Source organism: Pollicipes pollicipes, unplaced genomic scaffold (genome assembly GCF_011947565.3).
Source record: "Pollicipes pollicipes isolate AB1234 unplaced genomic scaffold, Ppol_2.1 Scaffold_2555;HRSCAF=2994_pilon_pilon_pilon, whole genome shotgun sequence".
In the NCBI taxonomy this organism is placed as follows: Eukaryota; Metazoa; Arthropoda; class Thecostraca; order Pollicipedomorpha; family Pollicipedidae; genus Pollicipes; species Pollicipes pollicipes.
The window spans coordinates 43,205,684-43,232,796 of NW_023596136.1; the positions used below are offsets into that span (position 1 = coordinate 43,205,684).

Below are 27,113 nucleotides of genomic sequence, written 5' to 3' on the forward strand. Positions count from 1 at the left end.
AGCTGAATTTGTGCTTGGTGGATGCAAACAATTTCCTGGAGCAAAGCAGCTTATGCAATGGCTTTGGCCGACAGGCCGACAACAAATGATACGCTTTCACCTGAGGGAGGCTTATTATGGCTCTCCTGGATCTGGATCTGTTCGTTGCCAGCATGTAGAAGCTGGTTGGGTAACTGCCTTGCTGTTTGTCCCTGTTTAAGTGCGGTGATGAGCTGCCTATTGAAGCTCTGTTCATCACTTACCATTCGCCACGCTGAGATCACGTAACGCCGCGGGCAAACAGTCGCGTGGGAAAGTAGTTTTGAAACCATCACTCAAGTTGTGTCGGTAAGTTAACTGGTCGTTACAAAACAGGTTTCTGCTCTATTCGCCTCCTCCGGGTTTCATGTTCATACTTTTCGCAACTTTCCACAAGATCCGGTGGCTTTTTAAAAGTTACCCGTCATCATTGATAAAAAGGCCAAAAAAGAGACAATGTGAAACCTAGAAAAATAGCCTAACACATCACACATCGGTCAGGGGATCATCTCGGTGAATCACACTATTGCATTCACATTGCGGCATCACACACAATCGAACTCACACACGCACCCACTCATGTGCCAACATTCGCCTCATTCAGTAGAAACTCCATAAGTTGGCGCTTGAAGCGGCCTAGACTCTGAACATTGCGCCAGTCGGGCAGCAGGCAGTTAAACAAATCCGATGCTCTGTAGCTAAATCGACGAGTGCCAGAGTTCCTCACCTCTCGGAGGCGCCTCAGCTGGTTAGCTTGTCGCGTTTCATGAGTGTGCTCAGCGCGCGCGAACATCGCGGCTATATATGGTGGCTGACCCGTGAGTAAGACTTTTTTGAGCAGGCACAACGCATGAGATCTGACCAGCTGATCAGAACTAAGCCATCGTAGATCCCTGACAACGTTCGATATATGGTCACACCTTCTCCTTCCGCTCACAACCCGCGCACAGAAGTTCACGAGTCTTTGCACCCGATGGAACTGGGTGGCTTCGTGAGTACTATACAGTCAGTTGCTACTCTACCGCAGCGGATGGGAACCAGAGCTTCTGTTTTCTGCCGCAGCACGATGCCAGCGCTGTGCTTCGTATGCAGCTTGCCGATCCTTAGCCACCAAGTGGGTCTGGTGTGGAAAGGCGGCAGCGGCGCCGACGAGTACGCCGCGTCGCAGCCGATTCCGGCGCGTCGGCGTGACTCGACGGCGCAGCTGGCGGCCGTTGAGCCGCCGTCGCCGCCGGGCCGGCCGCGTCGGCGACGCTCCTCGCTCGCGCAGCTCACCGACCTCATCCGCGACTGGGGTCGCGGCGGAGGAGAGCGACGGCGCGCCGAGCTCGGCCGGCGTGACACGCTCTCGGACCTGGCGCGCTCGCTGCCGTTCGGCCGGCGCGACTCGGACTCGCGCGAACCGCGCGAGGCGCCGCGGCCGCGCGCTGGCCGCCGTCAGTCGCTGGCTGAGGGCCACCTCAAGAGCAAGCGGCGCGGCGAGGCCGGCTCTGACCTCCGCGCCGACATCTCCAGTCTGCTGGCCGGCCGTGAGAGCGTGACCGAACTCTGGCGGAAGCGGCGCGAAACTCAGGTGCAGTCACAGCGCCAGGAGCGGCGCGCCCGTCGCCAGTCGGTCAGCTCGACGCCGTCGGGGCGCGACGCCAAGCCGGCCGTCTCACCCGATGGCAAGTACATCGAGCCGCGCGCGCTGATCGAGGCGCGCCAGGCGGCGCTGCTGAGCCAGGATGAGTCATCACGCGAGTCGACCGCCTCGCGCGACTCCGGCGTGACGTTAAGCGCGGCCAACGTGTCGGAGGGCCGACAGAGCCCAACACTGCCGGCGCCGGCCTCGATGCTGCACCGCATCTCGCTGCCCACGATCACGCCGCTGGCGCCGCGGCGCGACTCGCGCGCCTGCATCTCACCCGAGCCGACGTCGAGCGGCGGCCTGTGCGCCTCGCCGGAGCCGGCGCCGCTGGGGCGTGGCCGCGAGCTCTGCCTCTCGCCAGAGCCGAGCGCGCTCAGCCGCAGCCGCGAGTTGCTGGCCTCGCCGGAGCCGGCGCCGCTGACGCGCAGCCGCGAGCTGATCGCGGCGCCGGAGGCGGCGGCGCCGCGAAGCCGCGAGTCGTCGCCGCGCCACGGCCAGCTGCGGCGCCAGGCCGCCGCCTTCGACGAGAGCTCGCCGCTGGCGCGCGGCCGCAGCGGCTCGCGGCCATTCCTGTCGCCCGACCCGTTCGAGCTGGAGGCGCCGCTGCGGTCGCGGCGGCGCGACTCGCTGTCGCCGGACAGCGCGGCCGAGGAGATGAACCTGGCGCGCCGCCTCAAGGGCCGCCGTCAGTCGAGCGAAGAGCCGACCGGCCGCGGTCGCCACGGCAGCCACCACGGTCTGCACAGGTAGGTGCCTCTCACCTCCCGTCGCCGGGCACAGGTCAGACCCCTCACCTCCCAGCGATGGGCAGAAGTCAGCTTCTATCGCCTCTTACCGGCCGGCAGTGCCCAGGCCGGTCAGTCAGCGACCAGGCCGGTCAGTCGGCGCTCAGGCCAGTCAGTCAGCGCCCAGGCCGGTCAGTCGACGCCCAGGCCGGTCAGTCAGTGACCAGGCCGGTCAGTCAGCGCCCAGGCCAGTCAGTTAGCACCCAGGCCGGTCAGTTAGCGCCCAGAAGCGTAACCTCTCTCGCGCTTATCCACATAGAACGGACGGCGGACGGATGTGGCAAGTGACGTATACGCTACCTGTGCCAGATGCCGCATGCGCACCTGCACCTGGTGGCGTGTGATTCCATAGCGACATGCCGCCAGCGCCACGCATCCAATACCTGACCTCCCTCCTAGAGTGCGCAGGGTATCTTCAAAACCATAGCCATGGACTGCGTTTTCGGCCTGTTGCGTGCGGAATGAGTGGTTTTGTTCGGCGTGGATCTGAGAGCCTGACCCGCCCGCAGGTCACCGGACGGATCCAGTACAGGCAGCTCGCGTGATCCGTCGCCCAACTCTTCTTTCAGACGTCAATCGACGACGGAGGAAATTCTGATCGCTAAGGTATGTGGTGCCCCCCCCCCCCCTCCCCACCCCACACACACGTTTGATAAAGGTTAATGAAACCCCATAGGACAATATTGCAAAGGTGTAAGGCAACGAAAATCAGTTGATTGGCGTTTGCCAGGTACATTTTGTGGCGTGTAAGAAGTATTATCTAGAAGGAGCCTGATGCATGCCGCAGTTCTCAGATTAATCGTATCATGGAAAATTGAAATGCGCCTCCCTTACGTGCGTCAGCAATCATTTTCTGAGCGGCAATTGGGGTTAAGTGTCCTTTTTCCAAAGTTTTGGCGGCTTTATTCATGCAACTTCCTTAAATCTGCATATCACCTTTAAACACGACATTTGTCATGTGCTGGGATCAAGAGAACTCTAATGCATACGATAACAGCTAAAACGACTCAACTGTTACGACGGGTCGGCTCCGCTACTTCCCACACTCCTCTGAGATGGGGGAAGCTGTCCTCTTGGCAAAAGGTGGGCTGCAGCTATACATGTACGCCCATTGTTGGTGCATCTGAACTCGTAAAAGGAAACGCTCATGACGTTCATCACAAACATCATTTGCAGTATTATTTTTGTGCAAATGATCGTGGATAATTTAGCGGACATGCACAGCAAACATCTCGGGCATGGCCTTAATAAGAATGTGACGTGTCATACACTCACGACATTCCTGAGAATTTGGAAATCTTAAAACACTGGACCTTATCTGACCATGACGTTGAAGAACCCTTGCATCACCTTTGTCATATGTCATTTTGGTTAATGTCGTAAAAGTCACCTAAATTGAATACGATTCCCAGATTCACCTGATGTAAACTTTTGCGGGTACTGACCATGCTCGTCTAAAGCCACTAACCAAGAAGACCTTTTACATACAAATCGGACAATGCGCCAGAAAGCTCTACTTTTCCACATTTTCGCCACACACATTTTTGAGAACTGGGTCACACGGCAATGAACTGACACGGCATGAACTAACTTTTGCGGTTCAGACAAAAAGGTTTCAGATTCAGCCAGTCCAAATTTCATTGCAGTGCACTGAACGGTTCAGGAGGTCGCTCCGAATGCTCTGAGGAGGTGCCCCGCCCTCCCCTCCCCACCCTGCATCGGCTGGATAGACATTTGTGGTTAAGCAATCTGTTTGGGGTCAGCTAATCATTTTGATAAGACGTGACGCAAATCAGCACTCAAATGACAAAACGTTTGTTTTCAAACATTTGCGTGGCCCAGTATTTTCTCACGGACAGTTCCCACGCGTGCGCGGCAAAGCCCACGCCAGTCTTTAGTCGTGGGAACTTCCTCGCGGCTGTTTTGTAGTTGAACATTAAATCCAGAACGATCAAATGAATTGTGCGTTCATGTGATGAGCCGCTCCCTTCATCATCAGGGTGAAGCGCCAATCGAACAGCTGCTGATAAACACATCAGTGATGAGGCCTTGCCACTCAGCAAGTGTGTGTTCATGCCGTCCGAGCGGCATCACGCGCGCAGTGCCAAATTGCGGCCATGCAGCTTGAAGGCATATTATTTTCAGGGTTCTAATGCAACTTCCACTTAATCTACCAGGAAATTACCGGGCGGGATTAAGATATATTGCCACGGACTAATAAGTAACGCTTCTCGTAAGGTGCTCAGTTGGTCCTGCATTCATCTGTCTTTCGATTGGTCTGGCATCAAACATGGCCCACGAATGACGTCATTGAGTTTGTGAAGAGGTGCGTCCATTACACCTTGCGTCCCAGCCCGATAAGATTAGGGATTTACACGTAATCGTGACCAGTCGCAACTGAGGCCGGAAGTCATCGCCAGCTCCAACACTTTCGTCACCTTCTACAGCGTCTAAGGGGTAGACTCCCCATCCCCACTCCCACCCCATTCCCACACATACGCCCACCCCACCATTCTCAATAACACACCCAATGCGACTGAGGACATAAATGCTACCGAGATTGTAGCCTGCGCGCGATCTACACCTGTTTCTGAGATCATCTCTGCAATCATCTCTGATGGCCTCCCCATAGGGCGGAACCAAATGTTCAGATCACGTTTTTGCCATCTCAGCACGTAGTTTCCATTAGCAGAAGCTCCCGGGGTGACACTCGCCCAATACAGATAACTCTTTCATCTCTTGTTAGAGGTAATGGGAAATCACCTGAGGCATATCGTCGGCTTTTCACGTTGTCCGTGGATGGGCTCGTACATGCAATGTTAGGAAGTAAGATTATATTAGTACGATGTAAAATGTTTGCTGAAAGCTCCTTTGGTAGTTTTTGAGGCAGGTGTGAACATGAATGTAGATTAAATTGACCCGTTTTACCCCAATCTCAAATCCCATTCATTTTGCCCGATGGGTAACACAAAAGTTTTCTTTACTTATTGTCGGCAACCTCACGATGCCACCAACGGTAATGTGAATATTGAGTGCATTTGCAAAAGCTAAGGAAAATAAGTTCCTATAAATAACAACTGCATGCCATTCTATTGTACACACAAAGTCAAGAGTGTGTCACAGAGTGTCGACTTCTCATATGTTTGCAGTCAATACTACGAGGCGGGTTACATATCAGCTCCCTGGCTTGGTCGGAGTTCGAAAACGGCTAGTCAGGTGTATACAGAATCCAAATTCCATTGGCATAGGTTCCATGCTAATGGAATGCAGTAGATACATTCCAAAATAAGACAGGCATTGGCACGCTTGTTTCATTACGATTATTTTAACACGTAGAAATTGGATTTATCTATGTTTTGCGGCTTCGTTCACTCCTCTAGCCGCTCTAGGTACCCAGATATGGCGCAAAATGTGAGCAAAACGGCTGGAATTGACGAAATTATTATTGTTGGCAAGTGCATCCTTGACACGTGACATGTTTATCCACATACCTTGCATCACATCACATTTTCCACTCGCATCTATCACATTTGATTCCCCGTTAGATTATCCACCGAGGTCTGCCACTCTTCAGTCGCTTCGTGTCCTGGGTGCCGACATATCGCGAGAAAAACGTGTAAACCCGTCGAAAATAGCAAAATTCACATTCCAGCACTTGTGTATGACACGTGGTACGTGTGACCGAATATTTAGCAGACGATTGTTCGTTAAATACCTTATCATAGCATGCCCCTTCCGAGTCGCTCCAAGCACTGGGTGCCGAAATGTCGCACAAAAGTGAACATCGTTGAAAACAGCCAAATGCATCTCGCCAGCTCGTGTGCCCGTGATAAGAAGTACGTGCACTAGTGTCATTCGGCATGGTATATATTTTCATCCGATTCCATATTGGAGCGTGCCACCCCCTGGTCGCTCCGACCCGTCGTTGTAGAGGGAACGGTGCGATGCGGTGTAATCGGTCGACGACAGTGAGATTGTGCCGCCAGCCGCCGGCCCCGACCGAAGTAATGAGGTAGCACAACCGTTCTTCGGCATACTTTTTCTACCAGCCTGTGAGGTTCGCGTGTTGAATGTCTGTGTTTCACACAACAGTAGACCGAATTATATCAGACCAGTCTCGATGAGCCCGGCACGAAACGAAGTATTGTCTTGAGCCGACCCGTCAGCCGTTTTCTGTCTGGAGAAGCTAAATTTTAAGGCGTACCGAGTGAGGGCTTTCATGCATTATGCTCTATGATTTTTAGACTTACGCGACATACCCAGCGGCCTCATTAGCTACATAGCTGCGACAGTAACCTACCAGATTCATGATAGATAGGTCGTGCTTTCGAATTCCGGATATTCCATAATTGTTCTACCAGGCCTCTAACGAATTTCCTCAGTCGTTTGCTATAAGAGAATGACTACTGTTATTGTAAGGTAGGTGCAGGCAGCTCTTTTAAAGTTTCTTGCTGAAATTCTGGACCTAAAATTTATCTAAATTTAAACAGATCACTAATGTAACAGCGGCGCCATGTTACCTCCAGTTACCGGCTGGCAAATTGTTAGTATAAGCTAAAAATCTAACCTACATGGTGCATCGAAGGCATTTATAGTTTTTTACGGTAGCTTGTTGTGCTGCAATTAGTTCATAGTTCATAAGACATGTGCTGTTCGTTGGTTAAAGTACTGATTCTTGTAGCTATCACACTTAAAAAATACAGCTTTAAACACATAAATAAATCCAACAACCCAAACACGAATCTCCACAGCATCTCAGTATGGTGGATAGAGCAAAAGCAAGGGACGCGCAGTGACGCGAGTCAAATTTGATGAAATTACGTTGCCTCTTCGCGCCGCGTGTTTGGCACTTAAAATGAACCAATTGCGGTACACGGAGATGTCAAGGGACTCAAAGGGGACCTGCGCAGCGACGCACATTGTGGGCGATTGCGACCAAGTCATTGTGGGATGCGGAATAAATTTTTGGTAGGCATTAACCATCGTGAACCGGGCTTTGCGCCATTGGTATTGTCACGACTCCAGCTCGCCGGGTTTAGGCGCCAGCGCGTTGTATTTGAGATGGTTTTCGACAAACGTGACAGCGGTCATTTCATGGTCGACTGCTGGCGTCCGGGAAATGACTGACAATTATGGCACCACCTGCGGCGATCAGATATCTTGTTACGACGTTGAGGGTCGCTGCGTCAAGCCAGGGCTGGCTGCGTGGGTTAGAGGCATCCGCGTCCGGGAGTGGAGCAATGAAACATGATGTATTCCTTTTAATGGCCTCCGGATCGACCAGGTGACCTCACCCCGTGTCGCCAGGATGGCATCCGGAAGGCACCCCACACTGGGACAGAATGGCCGTTGAGTCCTTGACCGGGAGCGATTATGCGCACCCTAGCGTTCTATTTACGGACCCCTTCCCTGGAAAATGCAGCGGGTTTTATAAATGTTGAATAGCGTATGTCGAGATAAGGTAAAAAATGAGACAGGTCACCCTATGTCCGCCTAAAACCTTAATTTGTTTGTAGAATCCACTAGTGAAACGAAAAGGTGAAAAGTGCACAAACAATTTTTGAGCCTGCGCACTTGCAGTCTTCGGAGCAAGAACAACAGCGGCCAGGGCTGCAGTCTTGGTAAAACCGAATGTGTTAGCCGCTCTTCTTCCTCCAGCGCGCTCCCGAGCTCGGGAGCCAGAACAGCGATGGTCGGAGCTGTAGTTTTCGTAAAACTGATCGACGTTGAGCGTTATACGTCACATCAGGTGGCGGGTACCGTGCAGTGATAACGATCGCCGTGAAATAGTTGCTCCGAAAGAATGTTCAAGCCATTGCATATTGTTCAAAGATTAGACAAAACTGAGGTGGTCTCTAAAGCATATTAACAGCTTTGGACATATTAACAGTCTCCCCGAAGGAGTATGCACATCAGGTGCACAAACGTGTTCAGGTGTTTAGGAAGCCTGGGCTGTGAACTGCACCGAATGATCTTCAAGATGGCTATTCAGTTCAAAACTCCTCACAGATGTGGAGCACCCTCTTTAAGATAAAAGACGTTTTGTAGAAAATCCCTGATATATTCGTTGACATGTGTACATTTTAATGTTTTGAGACATCATCCCACTGATAGAGAATTATAAAAGTCAAAAGCGGTAAGTTTGAGGTTAGAGGACAGAAGCTATGCACGTTTTTTTAAGTAGTTTAGCCAGACAGTGGGGAAATAATTCCCATCGTTACCAGGATGCATGTAAAATGCATAAATCTCTTTGTGGACATTTTTATACACAGCCCATTTTCCAATTTTTATTTGGATACATTTAAACATATTTGTAGATTCTCTTCCGTTTCCACGAGATAACTGACATGTGTCTGCACCATCTTCACCCAATGGTGACTGATCCTGCTGCATCAGCAACCATGGAAGCTGACGTGGTAGCTTGCCGATTGACGTCATTGATTGCGATCGACCGGGCCCTGATGCCTCTCAGAACGAGCTGACCGGACAAAACCTGGCCGCCGCCGACGTTTAGGAGTCGCCATCGCGTTAAGCGGCGGGCTCGGGAATATTCAGGGTAAAACATAAAAACGGAGACGGTCCAGATGTCAGTTGCCACGGAGCTGGCAGGCATTATGTTGGTACGGGTGAGACGCGCGGAGCAACACCGGGTTAGCGATTTCTGCACCATGGGGAAAAACAAAAAAGCGGTTTGTGAAATCGGTGGTCGCTATTGCGCGCTCGTAACGGAAAAGTACAGCATGTTTACGGGCCAATGTCGGACCAGCCCCTATGACATCCTACGAAGCGAATGTTTCGAAAATGCGAGAATTGTTTGTCTTCTGCAGGATCCACAACCAATAATTCCAAACAGGCATAGGCTCACCGGAACATGCGCTCTCGTTTTCGCGCTGCTGCGTGGCTTCTGGGTCCCGGCCGGCCGCGCGCTGCCCTGAGGACACCGGCGCTAACTGCCTGTTGACCTCCGGAACAGGGATTCCGGCGTCAGTCCACCACAGAAGATATGGTGCGCTGCCGCAATTTCCGCCGCCAGTCTACCGTGTTCGAAGACGTGGCCAGCGCGCACGGAGGACCCGACCCGACCTCGCAGCTGCTGGACGGTACGGTGCCGGGGTCAGGCCGAGACACGGTGTGAAACACGCTCTGCACGCTGTGTGAGACTTGTCAACCATGACCTGTGAGGGGACCTGGAGCTCCTTGGGTATTTTTATGGAACTTTGCTGTTCAAAACCATGTTGCTGACAATCAAGTTGAAACCTTCTTTCAGATCTGCGCACATTCAGCGTGGAAGGATGTTGATGACGGCATGCTTGGTAGAGTAGTGCATGCCAGACACAAACTTTGGGACGGATTCAGTTGGATGAAATTGTGAAATCCACGGCAGTTCTTTTGTTTAAATGGTGGCAGGCGCTTGAGATAAGGAACGGATACGCGCATTTGGTGTGTCAAAACGATAACAAACCGCATAATGTCACTCTGTATGTAAATAACGGATACAGTCGGCTGACAGCATTGATAGCTCAGTGGGGTCAAATGGGTAGAAACGCAGCAAGTGATTGTTCAAACGGCAAAAAACGCTCAAGCTTAAGCAAAAATTTGGCACACCTTCGGTTAGTCAGAATGTGTGACAAGTTTCTAGCTATCACTGGTCGGCATGCTAGCTTTTCCCAACAAATTCATATCTGTTTGGGAAAAAATCGCGGTGAAAAGGACTCCCTCAAAATAAAATAGCCAAAACTTAGGTGTTGTGAGTAGCGGAGAAGTTACCCAGTCTACTAAGCTGATCATCACGGCCCGCGGTCTCTCGCTCCTGGACCCGCAACATAAGCACACTTTTTGAAAGCAATCTCCATGTCAACTGGCGATTAACTGTACTGTGGGCCGCACCGTAGCTTGTCTTCTTTTTTACACAAAAACTTTTTTCCCCACAACAAATTCAATAAGCTACGGTCAACACAAAGGATCACATCTTTGCAAGCTTTTCATCCGCCATGCAACGCTTTCGGACAGGTTTCGTTTGGATTATTTCCGGTGTTCTCCAAATCAGAGAAGATTGCAGAGCGAGCATGTGTCCATCAGCTTGTCATGAGCATGACAAGCTTCTCCAAGAAGCCTGCGCACATTTTTAAAGTGGGTCTTCGCTTCGTAGACTTTTGGTGACTTCTAAGACTTGCCATCACGACTACTCTCACCGAGCTGTAAAGTTTGCATGCGCTAAACACCGCATCATCGCGGCACGGCCAGATGAAAATGACTCACGCTAACCCGTTTACAGTAAGAGGGACGATAAAATAGAATTTGCATATTGCCGACACGATTCGTTGCCAAACCGTGTTCACGAACTTATCTTGCATGGCCCCTTGGGTCTTGATGCACACCTAGCAGTTTGCAGACGTTTCGTGACGGCATCGATTGCTGTTTAGATTGGGCTTGGATGGGTGTGACCGTGACTTTTCGTCGGGCACTAGAGGTGGTATAAACAAGCGCGCCTACACGCTGTTGCACGGCACGCAAAGCTATCATCATCTGTCGCTCCAGTCAGACCTTCCTCATGGGAAAGCCTCTGTGCGCGAACGACTTTATTTGTGCAGTCCTTAAGGGCCATATCCTGTGTCAGCTATTCAGATGTTTGGAATCAGTAGTTCAGGGAAAGCAACATCTCGTTCCACCATTATACGCCAACACTTGTTTGGTCTTCGAATCCGCTTGGCTTTGTAATGGTCTGAAAGCATATCATGGAACCCAGCCATCCTTTCCTGGTGAAGCGTAGGGGGCGTCCGCATTTTTTCTCAGGGGGCGTGGTGACTGAGTGGCAAGCGCCTTCCGCTCCCACGTGGGAGCCCGGATTCGAGTCCCGCTTGCTCTATGACCTCAGTGCTAATATGGCTAAAGAAGCCGCTGGTGCTCCATAAAAGGGTGCATGCGAGGTGTCTCGCAATACTCTTTAAAAACAACAAACAGCTCAGATCGATGACGACTCAGGCCGCTTTCGGTGGCCTGATCCCTGCGGTCTGTTTGTTGGTCGCTTCAGTGACCGTCGAGCTCAGTGACCGTGGGCGATCTTTGTTTAGTAACACAGTGTTCACAACCAGCTCAAAAACATTGGCGTGCTGTAATGCAGGCTACGCAGCTTACGAGACATTGCCAGCGACAGCGTCTGTCTGGGGAACTCTGTAGGGCCTGAGAACAACACGCACCTGGAGAGGGAGTAGGGTCGCGGAGCGGGGGGGGGGGGGGGGGGGTCGCCAGGTCAGCGCGATTTCGGGCGGCCGCGCGGCGGCATTGATCGCTGCGTGCGCCGGCCAGCCCGGAGCACGAGGCACCTCCGGCGTTCAGACGGCGTGCCCTGACCGGCGTGGTGTGACCTCAGCCCCTGCTCTCCCCTGTCCTCCCCATACCGTGCCTCGCTGCAGCACGAGGCTCTCGCCGTCGGGCGCAGTGCACCCGGGCCCGCACGGTGACCCGGAAACGGCGAATCGTCAGCATCCAGCTGTAAGTTGCATAAGGTCCAACCGCAGCTGGAGCCGTGTTGAGATCGTTCTGTATAAGCACGTGGCCTCGAACTAGTTAAGCCTTACTTCACATGCCGATGCTTGAGTCGCTGATACCTAAAGAAGTAATAAAATATGGCTTTTGAACGTAGAGACGGGGTTCATTATTTTATGTAAAAGCTCTTCTAATGTAGTTGAATACGCATGCGAGAGAATGCAAGCAATGTAGACGATCGCCCGGTTCATCCGCTCAAGGAAGTCGTCCATGGTTGGTGTCTTGGGTTGATGCTCTCTGAGCCTGACTTCCTCATGAGAGATCAGTCAGAGGGCTTTTTCGGCCAATTCTTTTTCCGCTCGAGTATATGAAGTTGAGTGGTCAGCCCCAGTACCGAGCGGGAGGAAAGTCAGTCCTTCAAAATTTTGACAAGCGTCGGTATGTCTGTTTGGGCTTTGTACCCAGCTCTCCCCACCCATCCCTGAGCGTGGTCTTCCTATCTATCTGTCAAAAAATTCTAACTTTTTTCGGTCATTGTTACCTTCCTAAGCTCTCCCATTCCCGGTCAATCTGCAGCATGGCCCGGACCTCAGCCTCTGCCAATCCTGGTCAATCTGCAGCATGACCCGGACCTCAACCTCTGCCATTCCTGGTCAATCTGCAGCATGAACCGGACCTCAAGTCTCTACCATTCCTGGTCAATCTGCAGCATGGCCCGGACCTCAGCCTCTGCCATTCCTGGTCAATCTGCAGCATGACCCGGACCTCAGCCTCTGCCATTCCTGGTCAATCTGCAGCATGACCCGGACCTCAGCCTTTGCCATTCCTGGTCAATCTATACCATGGCCCGGGCTATGCGCTATGCCAGTCGCACCCAGATGCGGACCACAACATCTCAGGACCTAATCCACAAGCATTGTTTTTGTTGTGGTTCCCGCCCTTCTAAACTTTCCAACGTGATCACGGTAAGGCACAAGCATACTCATATGCGCACCGAGGCCAACAGTGTGCTGAAACAAAGTGAAAAGTGATCCTACCCTTTAAACGAGAGGCGCACTGTTGGTCAGGCTCGCAGTTCCTCCCGCATAGCTGCTGGCGAGACACTGTACGACTTCAGAGGCCATGCATACCTCACGTCTCCACAGATCTATATCAATATACCTAAACCTATCCATTTCACTCTTGCTCTCTCTCTCTCTCCTCTCTCTCTCCTCTCTCTCCTCTCTCCTATCTCTCTCTCTCTCTCCTCCTCGTCTCTCATCCTCTCTCTCTCTCTCTCTCTCTCTCTCTATCTCTCTCTCTCTCTCTCTCTCTCTCTCTCTCTCTCTCTCCTCGCTCATCTCTCTCTCTCTCTCTCGCTCTCTGTCCTGGTCTGTCTGTCTGTCTGTCTCTCTCTCTCTTTCTCTCTCTCTCTCCTTGTTCATAGTTCGGAAGCAGCTCATACCGGGCGAGACTGGTGCTATTATATTACTCGACATGGATCCGTTGGACCATCTGATCTGTATTCGCATCTTGCCTGGACTTCCATTTCAACCCTGTCCAAGATCATATCAGACGTGTTTTCTCATTCGCCAGTACAAAAGCTTTGAAAAGTTCCAGCCCCTCTCAAGACAGCAGCTTCTCCCAAGCTGACAGGATAGCGTGACGTTGCCCATTGCATAGTTCATATGCATCGCTGCCTTTGCTGCACTCATTCCACGCATATTACACGTGCGCGTCGCGACGTGTTCTGTTTAACTTTTGATGTAGCCTTCACATAGTCAGTCAGCATGAACATTGCCACTATCTGAGAAGTTGTTGAAATCACACCATAGTACGGGTTGTCAAATTGAAAGGTATGAGTGTTTGTGTAGCTCATTCTACGTAATTATACAGTTCCGTATTACTAGCAAATATTCTAGAGTATTATCACATCAAGTCCTACGCGAGCAATAGTCGCTGCCACGCACGTTCACTTTGTTGCAACCCACGATAGGCTTATCTCCTGTATTCAGTGGTTCATGCACGTTTGTTCAATTCTGCCTTATTTGAATTTGGGGCAGACGTGTCACGCCTTATTACAATGCGATACAAGTCACAATTTTAGAGCCAGTTATGTATTGGCGCCTACCCCCGATATGCAACAGAAGCATGATAACGGTATCGACAAAACCAACAGTAACAACGGGAACAACAGCATCATCTCACGCCTTTTACCAGAAACCAATCTTCGGCAACGAGTCTTATACAACAGAAGTCGCTCATTCAGAACCTTAACACGGCTGAGCTGGCTAGGGCTGGACACTTATCCTCTCCCCGCTGAGCCTCATGGCCGTCAGCAGATAAACAGCTCTCCAGCCGGACCATCCCGCCGTCCAATCATCAGATCCGATCACTCCATCGGTACATCCTCATGTGGCACAGCTCAGTAGTCGACGAGTGTGGCTTAGGGTCACCCCTCGGTAGTCGGCGGCCTCGGTAGTCGACGAGTGTGGCTTAGGGGCACCCCTCGGTAGTCAGCGGCCTCGGTAGTCGACGAGTGTGGCTTAGGGGCACCCCCCGGTAGGCGGCAAGTGTGGCCTAGGCCGGCACCGCTCGGTAGTCGACGAGTGTGGTCAAGGCCGGCGCCGCTCGGTAGTCGACAAGTGTGGCCTAGGCCGGCCCGCTTGGTAGTCGACGAGCGTGGCCAAGACCGGCGCCGCTCGGCAGTCGACGAGTGTGGCCAAGACCGGCGCCGCTCGGCAGCCGACGAGTGTGGCCAAGGCCGGCGCCGCTCGGTAGTCGACGAGTGTGGCCAAGGCCGGCGCCGCTCGGTAGTCGACGAGTGTGGCCAAGACCGGCGCCGCTCGGTAGTCGACGAGTGTGGCCAGGGCCGGCGCCGCTCGGTAGTCGACGAGCGTGGCCAAGACCGGCGCCGCTTGGTAGTCGACGGGCGTAGGTGACGTAAACGCCGCGGCGCGGTCAGACCGTGACCTGATCGACGCGGAGCTATTTAGTTAGCACGCTTGGTACCGGGCGGGCGGCGGCAGCAGCCGGGGGGTGAGACGCTCCCCTGGGTGTCGGCCGAGAGACCCCGCGGCGGCCGGGACGACGCGCAGGCTCGCGCGTTTCCAAGCGCCCGTTGAGTTACTGCGCAGCACAGCGCCGCGTTAGGTGGGTGAGGCGCGGCATCCAGAACATCGGTTGTGACAGTTATGCCGGTGGTCATCCTGGATCAGGTCTTGTTTGTTCTTAAGAATTCATTTCTTTCATACGAAATGGTCCCGAAAGCAAGACGCTCCTGCGTTTCCGAGCAGCGCCGTTAACGATATGATCCTGTGCATGTGGGTTAAGTGCGCGCACTAGTTAAGCCCACAATTATACTTTTTAGAGAATTAGGGCTATTCTGAAATAATCTCGTTTTCCTTTTCAAAACGAAATCGGTGGTGCCATTTTTTCAGAATGCATGGCTGCTTATGTGGTACGCAATGAGCTGAGAAGTTTGATTGTCATAAGGCATTTTCTCTTCTAGGGAAACCAGCATGGCTCTATATAAACATACATTCACGCCAGTTTGATAGCTTGAAATGAAGCACTTGGGTCTCTACTACCTTTCAGATTTAACACTTCTTACTACACTGGTGTTCGATTCAGTTGTTTTAAGCCGGCTCAGGGCCGGCTTACAGACCTTGGGATCCCATTCAGCTCATGGTTCATGGCCGTTTCAATGTTTTTGATTCAGCTCACCTCAGATTCATGGCTTGCATTGAACCATTTGATCGACAAACCAAACAGTTTGCGAAATTTAAGATGTGATATATATATATATATATATATATATATATATATATATATACCTATATTATGGCATACAATATAGGTGCAAACAGGCTGCTAGCAATTTTGTAGTATGAACATAGCGAATGCAGTGCAGCAAAGAATACCTTTCCCGCAATCTGCCATCAACCAGCTGTCTCAAGTCTCAGCTCTAGGGTAGCACTTTCTACCCGGCACATACGACCCTGACCCATCAGTTACTTAGTTTGCAATGTAAACCAGGCTGCACTAAACCTGACACTTGGCAGTCTAGACCTGCCAATTATCAGCCAAGTGCATCCACACGTAGGGAACCACATTTCCACTAGTCAGTATTAGCCGTGCCGTCGGCGGTGACATGTCAACCATTCGACATCGTGCTGTGGTTCATGCAATAACGAGCAGCATCCGTTACTGACATATGATGAACCTACCTCACTTAAGGAGCCACCAGTTCAAATTGCGATTGCCTTACTCACAAACAAGCTCAGCGAGAATAAAAATTAGCTTCATTCGACCTCGTCTTCAGGCCAGCAAGGAGTTAAACTGAACTGAACTGAACTACTCTGAACTGAACTGAATAACTGAAAGACTGAACTAGAGAAAGGCTAACACAGGCTCCGACCTTAAACTCGACTCATGAGGTCACTCTATGATGAGGGTCTGTCATCACTAACAAAATGAAGTGAGACAAATACATTTTTGACGCAGGAGTGCAAAAGTACACGGCATAACAAAAGCTGTTCCCCAAAACTTAAATTCGTGACGCACGAGCCGATCGAAGTATCGCCGTAAACCGGCGCCTGGCGTTGCAGTCACCTCATGCTGGTTGACTTAGCCTGCCGCAGGAAGCACCAAGCTGTGGGCGGCAAGCGATACAAAAGACTTTTGCGTATGGAAACGATGTCACCGAGGATTGGCTGCACCGTGGCCTCTGTTGCGATGCGGCAGCTTGCGGAGCAGCGCGATGCTCCGGAACAAGTTGCGTGAGGCAAGGCCGCAGCTGCTGTTCTGCCGGATGGCGGACCATACCGGCACATGGTGGCTGACCACGCGCTAAACGAGGCCCTTGAGAGTTCTGCTGTGTGTTTCGATACTAGGAGCAAGCGAGCGGCCAGAGAATGTCAACCATCTGAAAGTAAAAGCGAATATATTAGATCAATTTGCTACGAACTGAGCATTATATCATACAAAAATTGTTGCACCTGTTAAGTGCATGTAATTATGCCGATGTCCATAGTCCTTAAGTGTGACGTAATGCATATCAATAAATGTACTAGTAAGCATGGGCCAACGAACAAATAATACGACATGCAACGGCACAAGGAATGATAATAAGTAAATGCACAACAGTGATTACATGAAATATCAATTGATACTGGATGAAGTTTAGACACTCATTGCTATAAATTCGAAGAAAATGCGTTTTCATATTTACCTGACGTGGTTTGATGGTCCGATTCGCCGCCGGACTGCCACGTTTCGGACAGAGCCGTTTTGGACGCCGGAGGCCAGAGGGTACAGCAGCTGCTAGTTGGTGCTCAGCTGCTGAATCAGGTTGACTGGCAGGTTTGGCACGTGCCCCGGCATAGGCTTGAATGCCATAACATCCTTCTCCTAGACCTCTCCGGCGCAGGTCTTGCCGATGGGTAAAAAAATCGATCCCGTGGTCGTGCCGTCCAAGCGCGGCAGCAGATGGGGGAGGTTCAGCTCGTTGCCATGCAACAAGCGGATGAACCAGTGTACGGGTGACTTGGCGGCCAGCTCAAACAGCCGTAACACGTCGCCTATTGTGTCGGTGTTGACGGCCGTGCCACCGCAGCAGCGCACATTGATGCGATCGTCGCACTGCGGGCTCACGGAGCGTAGCTCGTTGGGCAGGTGCAGGACGCGCCCGAATTCGGACGTAAAATGAGTCACGTAGCGGCTGCCTGGCTCAGCGATGACAACCACCGTGTTTTTTTTCTACGCTATTCGCTTGGCTCCGTGTGACCCATGTAGCTCCTGCCTTTGCGGCCGTCGGAGTAGAGGATGGTTAAACCTGACTCCTGGGTTGCTCCATCAATTTGACGAGACGTCTCCTTTCTCGCTCTGCCTCTTGCGCAGCATATCTTCTTAGGATCTATGATATTTGATTTCAAATAGCCAGTCCGTCTCTGCTGTCTTGTTGAAAGGCATTGATGATAGCAGCAGCGGTCGGTTCGAGCCACCGTAGCGGTCAACCACCAGAGCGGTGTTAGTCAGATCGTTAACGCCATATTCTACAGTGGCAGTGGTCTCAACCGGAACGAACAATCGGCGTTGTCGCCCCCTTCTACCATGTTGGGAGCGGTGTAGGAATCTGTGCTCTCGGCTGAGTCGCCAGCGCTGAGACCACTTGGTCCCGGAGCAGGCTTGAGTTCAGCACTAGCAGCCAGGGCTGGCTCAGCAGGCGGCGCGGGCTCAGCAGTCGGCGGGGAAGGCGACTCAGGTTCAGCAGCAGACACCGCCTCACTGGCGGCCGATCCATGACGCTCCTCGAGTTGTCAGGCCATCCTCCGCACCTCGCGAGCCTCCCTAGTCACAGTCGTATCCCGGTCATATGACCCCAGGGTAAGCTTCCGGTGCCTGCACTGGTCTTCAAGGCAACCTCCTCTTGATACACTGTGCAGTCAATTGAGCATGGAAAGCGGTGCTGAGATTCGCACCTGCATTTCGCGATATCGAGAAGCTTGTTGAATTTCGCGGCGATGGCGCTGCCGTGTTATTCTCTTTCTTTGATTTCCGGCTGATAACTCTGTTGGGATGATGTCAATCCCTCTCTATCAATTTTGTCACGCATTTTAGATCATTTCAGGGATCGCTACGTTGGTCCACAGTTCCCTGCTTTCTGCCTACGCGGTCTTGAAGATTGTATAAGCGAGAGTCCTCTTCGATTCGCTCGGCCACCTGATGTAGCTCAAGGCTTTCCCGTAGTCGACAGTTGGTGGTAGGACATGCTTATGCGAGTAATTGGTCGAAAAGATGTGTCACTACCAGCAAAATTAAACTTATTAGCCCATAGCGTCCGCACAACAAGCATATAAATTGCAAATCAATATTACAATGGTGTTAACGATCTCAAACTTAAGCCTACCCCGGTCTGCTGGAGCATTCTCATAACTGCGCAGCTTTAAGTTTTACCCCCAAAAACCGACGCTAGCACCAAATACGACGTTCTTGGCGTATCAAGGAAAAACTGCTCTCGCGTCACGAATATCAACATTGGTGCCGTGCGACAGACCTGAAAGTTTATCATTGATCCGTGTGCCAAATAACAATTTTGTCTGAATTGATTCCAAGAGATTCAGCCCCTCGATGACACACCCTAATAATGAGTTAGGAGTCAAACCAGGTTTCTGCGGAACTGTTAACCGCCCTGCAGTGCAGCACGTTCTGAAACAGCCTCAGGTTTTTCTTTGGCGCGTCAGCGGACATTGTACCCTCGTGTCTGTCTGTACCTGCATCCGCTGACGTTCCTAGAAATGACCTGAAGCGGCACGAACACCTTCAGAACTATCGTACAGTTGACAAGCCCGTGATCGAAGCGGCGATGGCTGTGATGCCTTTCCACTAGATCTCTTTGAGGACCAAGGTCTTGGCCTGTCTGGTTTGGGTAACGCCATTGATAATGAGAAGACAGTCATGGCTTCGACGCTGTTGTCTATGCCCGTGGCGAATGATCTTGATGATACTGCGCTATTCGTCAACTGGGGTACACAATGTCAGATTTGGTAGATAAGTCCCCCTGCATACCATTCCAACATCCAGAGCGACGCGGGCCGGTGGTTGTGCAAACCAACCCATGAATGGAAAGCCAGCGACGACTATCTACTTTAATATCATTTTGAGAGTTGTGTCCAAGTAACAAATAATTTCACAGAAAAGCGTGTGTCTGTTGTTGTTGGTTGGAGTTTTAGGGCGCGCCGACTACTGTGGTCATTTTGCGCCCATAACAGTTAAATGACTACCTACGGCGGTAAATGGCTAAGAAATATATATTAGTCAGAAATGAAAACGGCTGAGTTGTGACAGGAACGCGTCGCCAATGATGTCCGAACTTCACAAGCGTTGCAGCCGGTGGCAACGATCATCTGCGCCAGCTTCGGCGGAAGGCGGAAGCGCACTGGCAGGAGACCAGCATGCTGATAAGCGTACACTTCACATACCCCCTTGTGCAATGGCGTGTACAGCATACGATGCGTTTATAATGGCTATTTTGTAGAGGGATAATGTGACATAAAGGTCTGTTTGGTACATCTTCATTATGCAACGTGGATTGATAGTCTTTTCTTGATCACGGTCGAGCAGGGAATGGGAAGGTCAAAGTGAGGTCATAAGGAGTCAAATATAGTTGAAATGAGCTCGCATCGCATTTATATGCATACCATCGATCTACTTCACTTGCGAGGATTCGTTTTACACCCATTTCGACGCGATTTGAAATGTTTTCCTTTCCACGCACTTCTGCCGCTCCCAAAAATAGCATTTTCCATCTCGCACATAGCACAGACACTAAATGCTATGTGGAAAAATGTGGAATCTTTGTGCTAAGAGAGTGCTGAGGGCTGCATTTCAAGTGTCGCAGCTGATATTAATGTCCATTTTTATAACGTCCTACCGGTTCCATTAGAAGTAAAAATGACTGATCTTTGCGCGCCCCCTAAACCTCCACGAATTTGGGCAAAAAGGACACTTCCTAACTCGCCTTGAATCGGAGTACCCGACTTGCATGCATAGCTACACCCGTTTCCGCCCCCCCCCCCAAAAAAAAATGTGCTATTCTAAGACGTTGGTGCCCAGGGCTGCTGTGTGATCAATACCGACTGCTTCAGAGGACGCCTCTCCCCACGACAACAACTATTACCACGAGGAGTGCCTGCGGTGCAACTCATGCGGTCAGAATCTGACCGGACCCAACCAGAAGAGGGCTCGCCGACATGATAACACGGTGAGCGGGCCGCAGCCGGTGGGCCGTCCGCACCGCCGCTGCTGCGCGGCCGGCGCTGGCCCGCGGAAGCGGCGCACTGCCCGAGTGCCGTCACAGGGGATGGCTGAATAAGGCTGCGTTTTCGTCGAGTGACCAACTCCAGCAGTGGGTGGTTCGCACCCTGTAGTCCTTAATACGGCCCTGTCACGGCCTGAGCTCGCTCCGCTCTAAGCTGGAGCCGGAGCCAACTGCCGGGAGCGAGGGGATGGCTCCTTCACCTGCGAGGTTACGCCCAGGCGCACCACTCAGACGCAGCACTTGGGCTATTTGTGTCATGAACAACGTCATTTGTCCAGCAATAAAAACGCCCACAAAAAGACGGAAGGCAGCTCTGTAGGGAGTGCATTACACTTTGCTGGTAGCCAAGTGCAGCTCGTCCGGATTATTGGACCGCAAGTAGTGGACCGGGTGAACCCCGGTCTGGGAGCTGCCAATCACGACAGGCCGTCGCAGTCAGTAATGGCTGGCCGGGCAGTGCTGCTGGTTCTCCGTAAGCTGCTCGCGGGGTGGTGTCAAACGCATCGGCCATGTGCCGCACAGGTCTGGCGTAACGAAGAGCAGAAAGGTGTACTTGGCTGTTATGCATGACAGGTTCTCGTGAGGATGAAATAACGGTCGGGCTTGAACTTAAATGGCGGTGTGAATAAGCACATAGGGTAAATACGTACCATGTTTCCTGCGAGTAATGTCACTACAGCTGTACGATGAAAGGGTAATTAATGCTTCCTTATGAGAGAATATTCTAGTTCGTTATTGCAAGTCAATGGCGATAAGCGGCGGGGGACATGTGAGACCTCCTGGTTCACTGACTTAAGCCTAGTTTCGCGAGACAAAGCCGCGAAGGTACGCAGTTCTGAATCGTGCCTTATGGGCAGGCGTACAGAAATGGGCTAGCGTGATGAACGATGCGAAGACTAACATGATAAACATGACAACTGATTTACATGTATCACGTTTACTTCACTGATCATGTTAACTTGTCCTGTTCTGGGTCATACGCAGATAAACGTGGCGTCAAAACTTCGTTGTTTGTGGCTCGGCTGCCCACACGAGACCGAAGCATGAAACCTTTGCAGGATATGATTGCGTAGGTTCGTAATTTCGCACAGGCTTATAATTCGGTAATTTTGAAATTGGACTCAGATGAAGTTCAGATGCGCAGAATCATAGTCACTTGGGGTGCCGAGCCCTTATCTTCACAGCCTACAGTGTGACACTTTCGCCTTGACAGCGAACCTTTTTGAACCCTTAGGCGCCATACAGGGAAAAACACTGTGGACCGCTTTAGTCGACTGATACAGGGCGAAGGCCGCAACAGGTTTCATTTAACCGCAGCCTCCACCTGGTCTGCGTTTAAGAATATCGCTAGGTACAAGTTCGGGTGTCGGGTAACCGGTTCGGTCTCGTTCATCTCCAACACCATCGTAAGGTGATGATACGCGACCAAGAGTTTCCATACAGCCCTGTGTATCCGATCAGCCATGTCCCGACTATGCGACCAGATGACCGCGCGCGGTCCTGACTGCGTGTTTTTGCTGTGCTCGGCCGGTGGCAGATCTACTGTGACCTGCACTTTGCCGACCTGGCGCTGATGGAGAGCTCCGACTTCATGAACCAGCTGCGGGCGTTCAAGCCGCAGAGCCTGGGCTGCGCCGTAGCCAGGAGGAAGAGCTCCACCACTTTGATCTTCCCCCTGCCGCCGCAGGCGTGCTCAGGTCAGTCACGCTCGCCCTGTTTATCCAGAATAGCTCGGAAGCTTGCGGAATAGCTCAGAGAAGCTCATTGAACTGGCAGCAGACGTTGCCCGCGCTCCTAGCTGTCAGTAGCCGTTGCCCGCACTACTAGCTAGCAGTAGCTGTTGCCCGCACTCCTAGCGTTAAGCATTACCGCGAACGCACAAAGCCGTTTTCAACAAAAGGTTACCACTTGTGGACACACGCCGCTGTTGCGGATGTCATTGTTTTGTAATTTGATGTGCATTGGATGAGCCCGAAAGAAGATCTGTTTAAAACCTACACCACTGGGCGCAACCACCATAAACAGCATCTTGCCATCAAGAGGCCGGGCGCGATTGCACTCTGTGCGGGACGGCATCTGGTGTTGACCTTTGGGTGACTCAAATCATACATTTGCGATGGCTGCAGACAGGCCAGGGATCCGCCCACCCCAGCACACGGGTCAAAGATCCGCTCACCCCAGCACACGGACCAGAGATCCGCGCACCCCCAGCACACGGACAAGAGATCCGCCCACCCCAGCACACGGACCAGAGATCCGCCCATCCCAGCACAGGGACCAGATCCGCTCACCCCAGCACACGGACCTGAGATCCGCGCACCCCCAGCACACGGACTAGAGATCCGTCCACCCCGAGCACACAGACCAGAGATCCGCCCACCCCAGCACAGGGACCAGATCCGCCCACCACCGGCACAAGGACCAGAGATCCGCTCACGTCCAGCACACGGACCACATCCACTCACGCCCAGCACACGGACCAGAGGCTCAGCTGGCCCTGCGTCACAACAGCTGACGGCAGCGACGGTGACCAGCAGGCGTGGTGACCGCTCGCCGGCGCCGGCGCCGGCCCCGACTGATGCCGTGCGCCGCCGCCAGACGAATTTTGCCGCGGCTACCCGCACAACCTGATCGTCACGCCCGGGTACTGGGTGGAGTGCGCCGGCCAGCCGGTCGAGGATGACGTCGCCTGGGACGCCGATGAGGACCCCGACGACCACCAGGAGGACGGCGAGGAGGAGGACGCGCAGAACGGCACCGCTCACCGCGAGGACGCGGCGGTCAGTGGGTGGGATGAGATGGGCGCCAAACGCGGGCGATCGTTGCACCGGGATTGGTAGGGGCTCATTGTCCGAATTAGTCGAAACGCTCGCCTGATGATTTTGAGTGGAATGGCGTGAACAACCAAGGTGGTTGTTAAGCCCAATCATGATCTTTCTGACCAGCAACTTATTATGAAGTACTATCACACGGTTGCTTTCCAGAAGGGTGCTATAGCCATGGCTCGGCAAGGCGAATTTTGCTAGAGGCTCGCTGGATTTTTGACGTCCTTTAAATAAATTGATAATGAAAATCGCCTCCGGCATGCCCTTGAAACAACATATCAACCTAAATTGCCATTTGAAGAAGCTTTCATAGATGAACTAAACGTCTTCGTATCAGTGAATCGCTTTTTCACCCTGCATACATTCCGTACTTGAGGCTCCTCTGAACTTTGGCCTGAGCTGAGCGCCATACGCGGCCAGCAGCCTGCCGCCATTGCCAAGCAAGGCAAGGTCTTGGGGCCCCAGCGACGCCACGAGTCATGCCGCAGATGTGAGTCGGTGTAGGGTTAAGCGGACTATGCGTGTGGGCGTTGGAGGTGGTCGCGACCGCGGTATTGCTCGGATGACCAGAAATGGAACAGCGCCCACAAAAACTTCGAGATGGACGAGGCTCGGATTTGCAAAGGCCCCACTTGCGAACTTCATTAAGTGGGATAGCATATCTTTATAAATGCGGTAGGCAGTCATTTACCTCACTGGCGCCTTGCACCGAAGGATTTGTCCCTGTCCGACCAATTTCCCCGAGTCAGCCGCCTTGAGTGCGAGCCAGAGCCACGCCACTGCCTCAGGCGAGCGCCGAGGACGAGGAAGCGCCGTTCTCGCCCGGCGAGCGGCGCCTGCTGCGCGTGCCCACCATCCGAGCCCCGACACGTGACAAGACGCCCATCGAGGAGCACTACGAGAAGTGCGGCGCCTTCGAGCTCACATCGATCGAGCAGGAGACGTACGAGAAATACTTCTACGGCACCGAACACTGGAACTACTTCACGCAGGACGAAGACCTCGGCCCAATCATTCTCAGTCTGAAGCAGGAGAACATTAACGGCCGTGATCAGTTCAGGTGAGGAGTGCCGGCACGGCGCTGAGCAGTTCGGGTGAGGGGTGCAGGGACGGCGGTGACCAGTTCAGGGGAGGGGAGGGGTGCTGGGACAGCCGTGACCAGTTCGGGGAGGGGTGCCGAGGCAGCCGTAACCAGTTCAGGGGAGGGGTGCCGGGACAGCCGGGACCAGTTCAGGAGTGGGGTGCTGGGGCAGTCTCAGTTCGGGGCCGATGGGCCGTATGCTATGCTGTCTCAAGTGACGTGAAAACATCTGGCGTGTAGAGGCTGCTGAACACAGGTCATTCAGCCGTCTGTCCCGGCTGGAAGAACCGAATTTTTTGTTCAGCAGCATTTGTTTTATCAACAAGAGCTCGGTTGGGGCTAATCTGACCTCGCCTCTCAAATATTTGTCCCAGAATGGTTTACGAACGGGGCAGCGTAGCCGCACCAAACTTGCATAGCTGTAGACAATTGAATACTGGATCATTTGGTATCAAATTTTGGATGTACCTTAAAAGGTCGCTGAACTACGGCAGGTCAAAGTCAGGCCATGGATTCAGCAAAGACAATTTGTAGGGAATCATTCAACCTGATGCAATAACGGACTAGTAGAAGAAGGCATACATCTCTGAAATAGTTTATTAGCCGACACAACAATGGAATGAACAAATTCCATTGACCTCGGGTCATTTCTGAGGGTCAGACCGAGGTCAGAACCGGCCTACTTTTCTACTTCAGAGCTTGCGGTGTAGGGGAGTTTCTGATGTTCATTTTGAATTTATTAATAGCCGGAATCGCACTATACATCCCTATGAACTTCTTTAGAAACGTACCACTCAGTGCAATCTCAGACGCCTATTCAAATGCAACTCAAAGCAATATTATGCGATTTTGGTCACCAAGACCTGCGAAAGGTCAAAAAGATCACCGACCTGAAACAATTACCAATGACCAGTTTTCTCAGAACAGTTTTGTAGGTGCTGTGGCACTTTAAACACCAATTTGGAGTTTGACTTTGTTTGACCTTGTTTCACCCAAAGGTCATTGCCTAGGGATGTCAAATTGTTGGCACCAGTGTATGCACGTACAGACCAACAAGTCCTGTGAATTTGGAATCTCTAGCTCCCTCGGTTTCTGAGATCTCAGGGGGGTCAAATTGACCCCCACCCGAGCCCGAAAGCCCAAAGCCCGAGTACAGTTGACCCCCACCCGAGGGTATTCATCCCGTCACCCTGGCGCGTGAGTTGAACACTAAATATTGAGTTGTTAACATTACTGAATTGGGCCGGATTTACCAGATTCACCGTGCTGTCGCAACATGGGTCTTTACCGATCAGCCGACGGAGAGGCACAGGTGAAGCATAGCGTCACCAGTTCTTTCGCAGCGTTGGCAAAAGACCTGTTTTGCACGTTCTACATATGACCGTTTCCCACGTCTGTCACACTGTGGCATGTCGTGGCCCGTCAAGAAAAAAGAGTGCGTTGCGTATGTATGGGGTAAGCGAAGCCTACAAGGCGCCACTCCTGCAAGCGGCTTCTGCAGCGGGTGGACTCCCATCTCCCAGTTTGCGGCTTTATCTCCCTGAAGGATTGCAGGTGCCGGTCAGTAAAACTTTGTCAGGTGCTTGAAGGAGCTTAGACCGGTGCAGCCAAACTTTTTATTAAGTTACCGTAGAAAAAATCCGTTTCATGGCATGACTGAAGAGTTATTGCGTGACAGCCTCGGCCTTTCCATGCGCACAAAACCGCAAATCATGGCTCAGAGTCAGGTGTCGCCATGGGACTGCATCCTACCGGAAGTGCGGGGTGATGCCATCGAGTTTAATATTTGCCGTACCCAGTCATGCAGCCAAAATATTGGCTATGACTGTCTCATTTTTCTTTTATCAAGGCGGCACGCAGCTTCAGCATAAGAAAACGTTTATTTTTACCCACACAGTTCTGCTTCGTGAATTCCAATATTGATCGGCGTCGATTCACTCGTTTCGTTACACGGCATAATTTTTGGACTGTCGTTTCCATGTCGGTACTTCTCTGCAGACGGCAGAACGTTATTACTGGACAATTCTTGGGTATTCAATATGCTGTATCCTCCCAGTTAAAGCAAAGGAACCGCAGCCGAAACGCTAAGACCAGATATACGATTTACTCGTTTCCAAACTGCACCAAATGGAGGGTGACGTTTTAGGCCGACGACGCAGTATCCTAGAATTGCCGACTTTGGGTGTGAAGCAACATGCTATAAGGAATAATTTTTCATTCCTTTTCCCCATATCTGATGTGAATTTGTCATGCCTACCTGATATTGTCTAGTTACACATACCAAACCCATATTTCCCTTTAAGAGGTTTTAAGGTGTTATCCAAAACCGAGCTCATTTGAAACCATCAAGCATAAACAAGATTATACAGAACCTGGACACCCATGGTTATATCCTGCCTCACCTACATCTGAATCATGCCTATGTCTGCTCAGAGCAAGGGCACCAGGCACCTTCACGCCCGAGAGCCTCAGCGACTCCAGCCGCTAG

General features: G+C 52.0%; 1 protein-coding gene across 1 annotated transcript; it reads left to right on the forward strand.

Moving 5' to 3' along the window:
- Positions 1-1,084: 1,084 nt before the first annotated feature.
- LOC119101580 (uncharacterized) lies at positions 1,085-27,113 on the forward strand. Its single transcript, XM_037224929.1, has 11 exons — positions 1,085-1,717; positions 2,147-2,290; positions 2,327-2,394; positions 2,943-3,039; positions 9,407-9,562; positions 15,870-15,891; positions 20,535-20,662; positions 22,257-22,416; positions 23,318-23,499; positions 24,333-24,604; positions 27,059-27,113. The coding sequence occupies exons 1-11, from the start codon at positions 1,085-1,087 to the stop codon at positions 27,111-27,113; spliced, it is 1,917 nt and encodes a 638-aa protein (XP_037080824.1).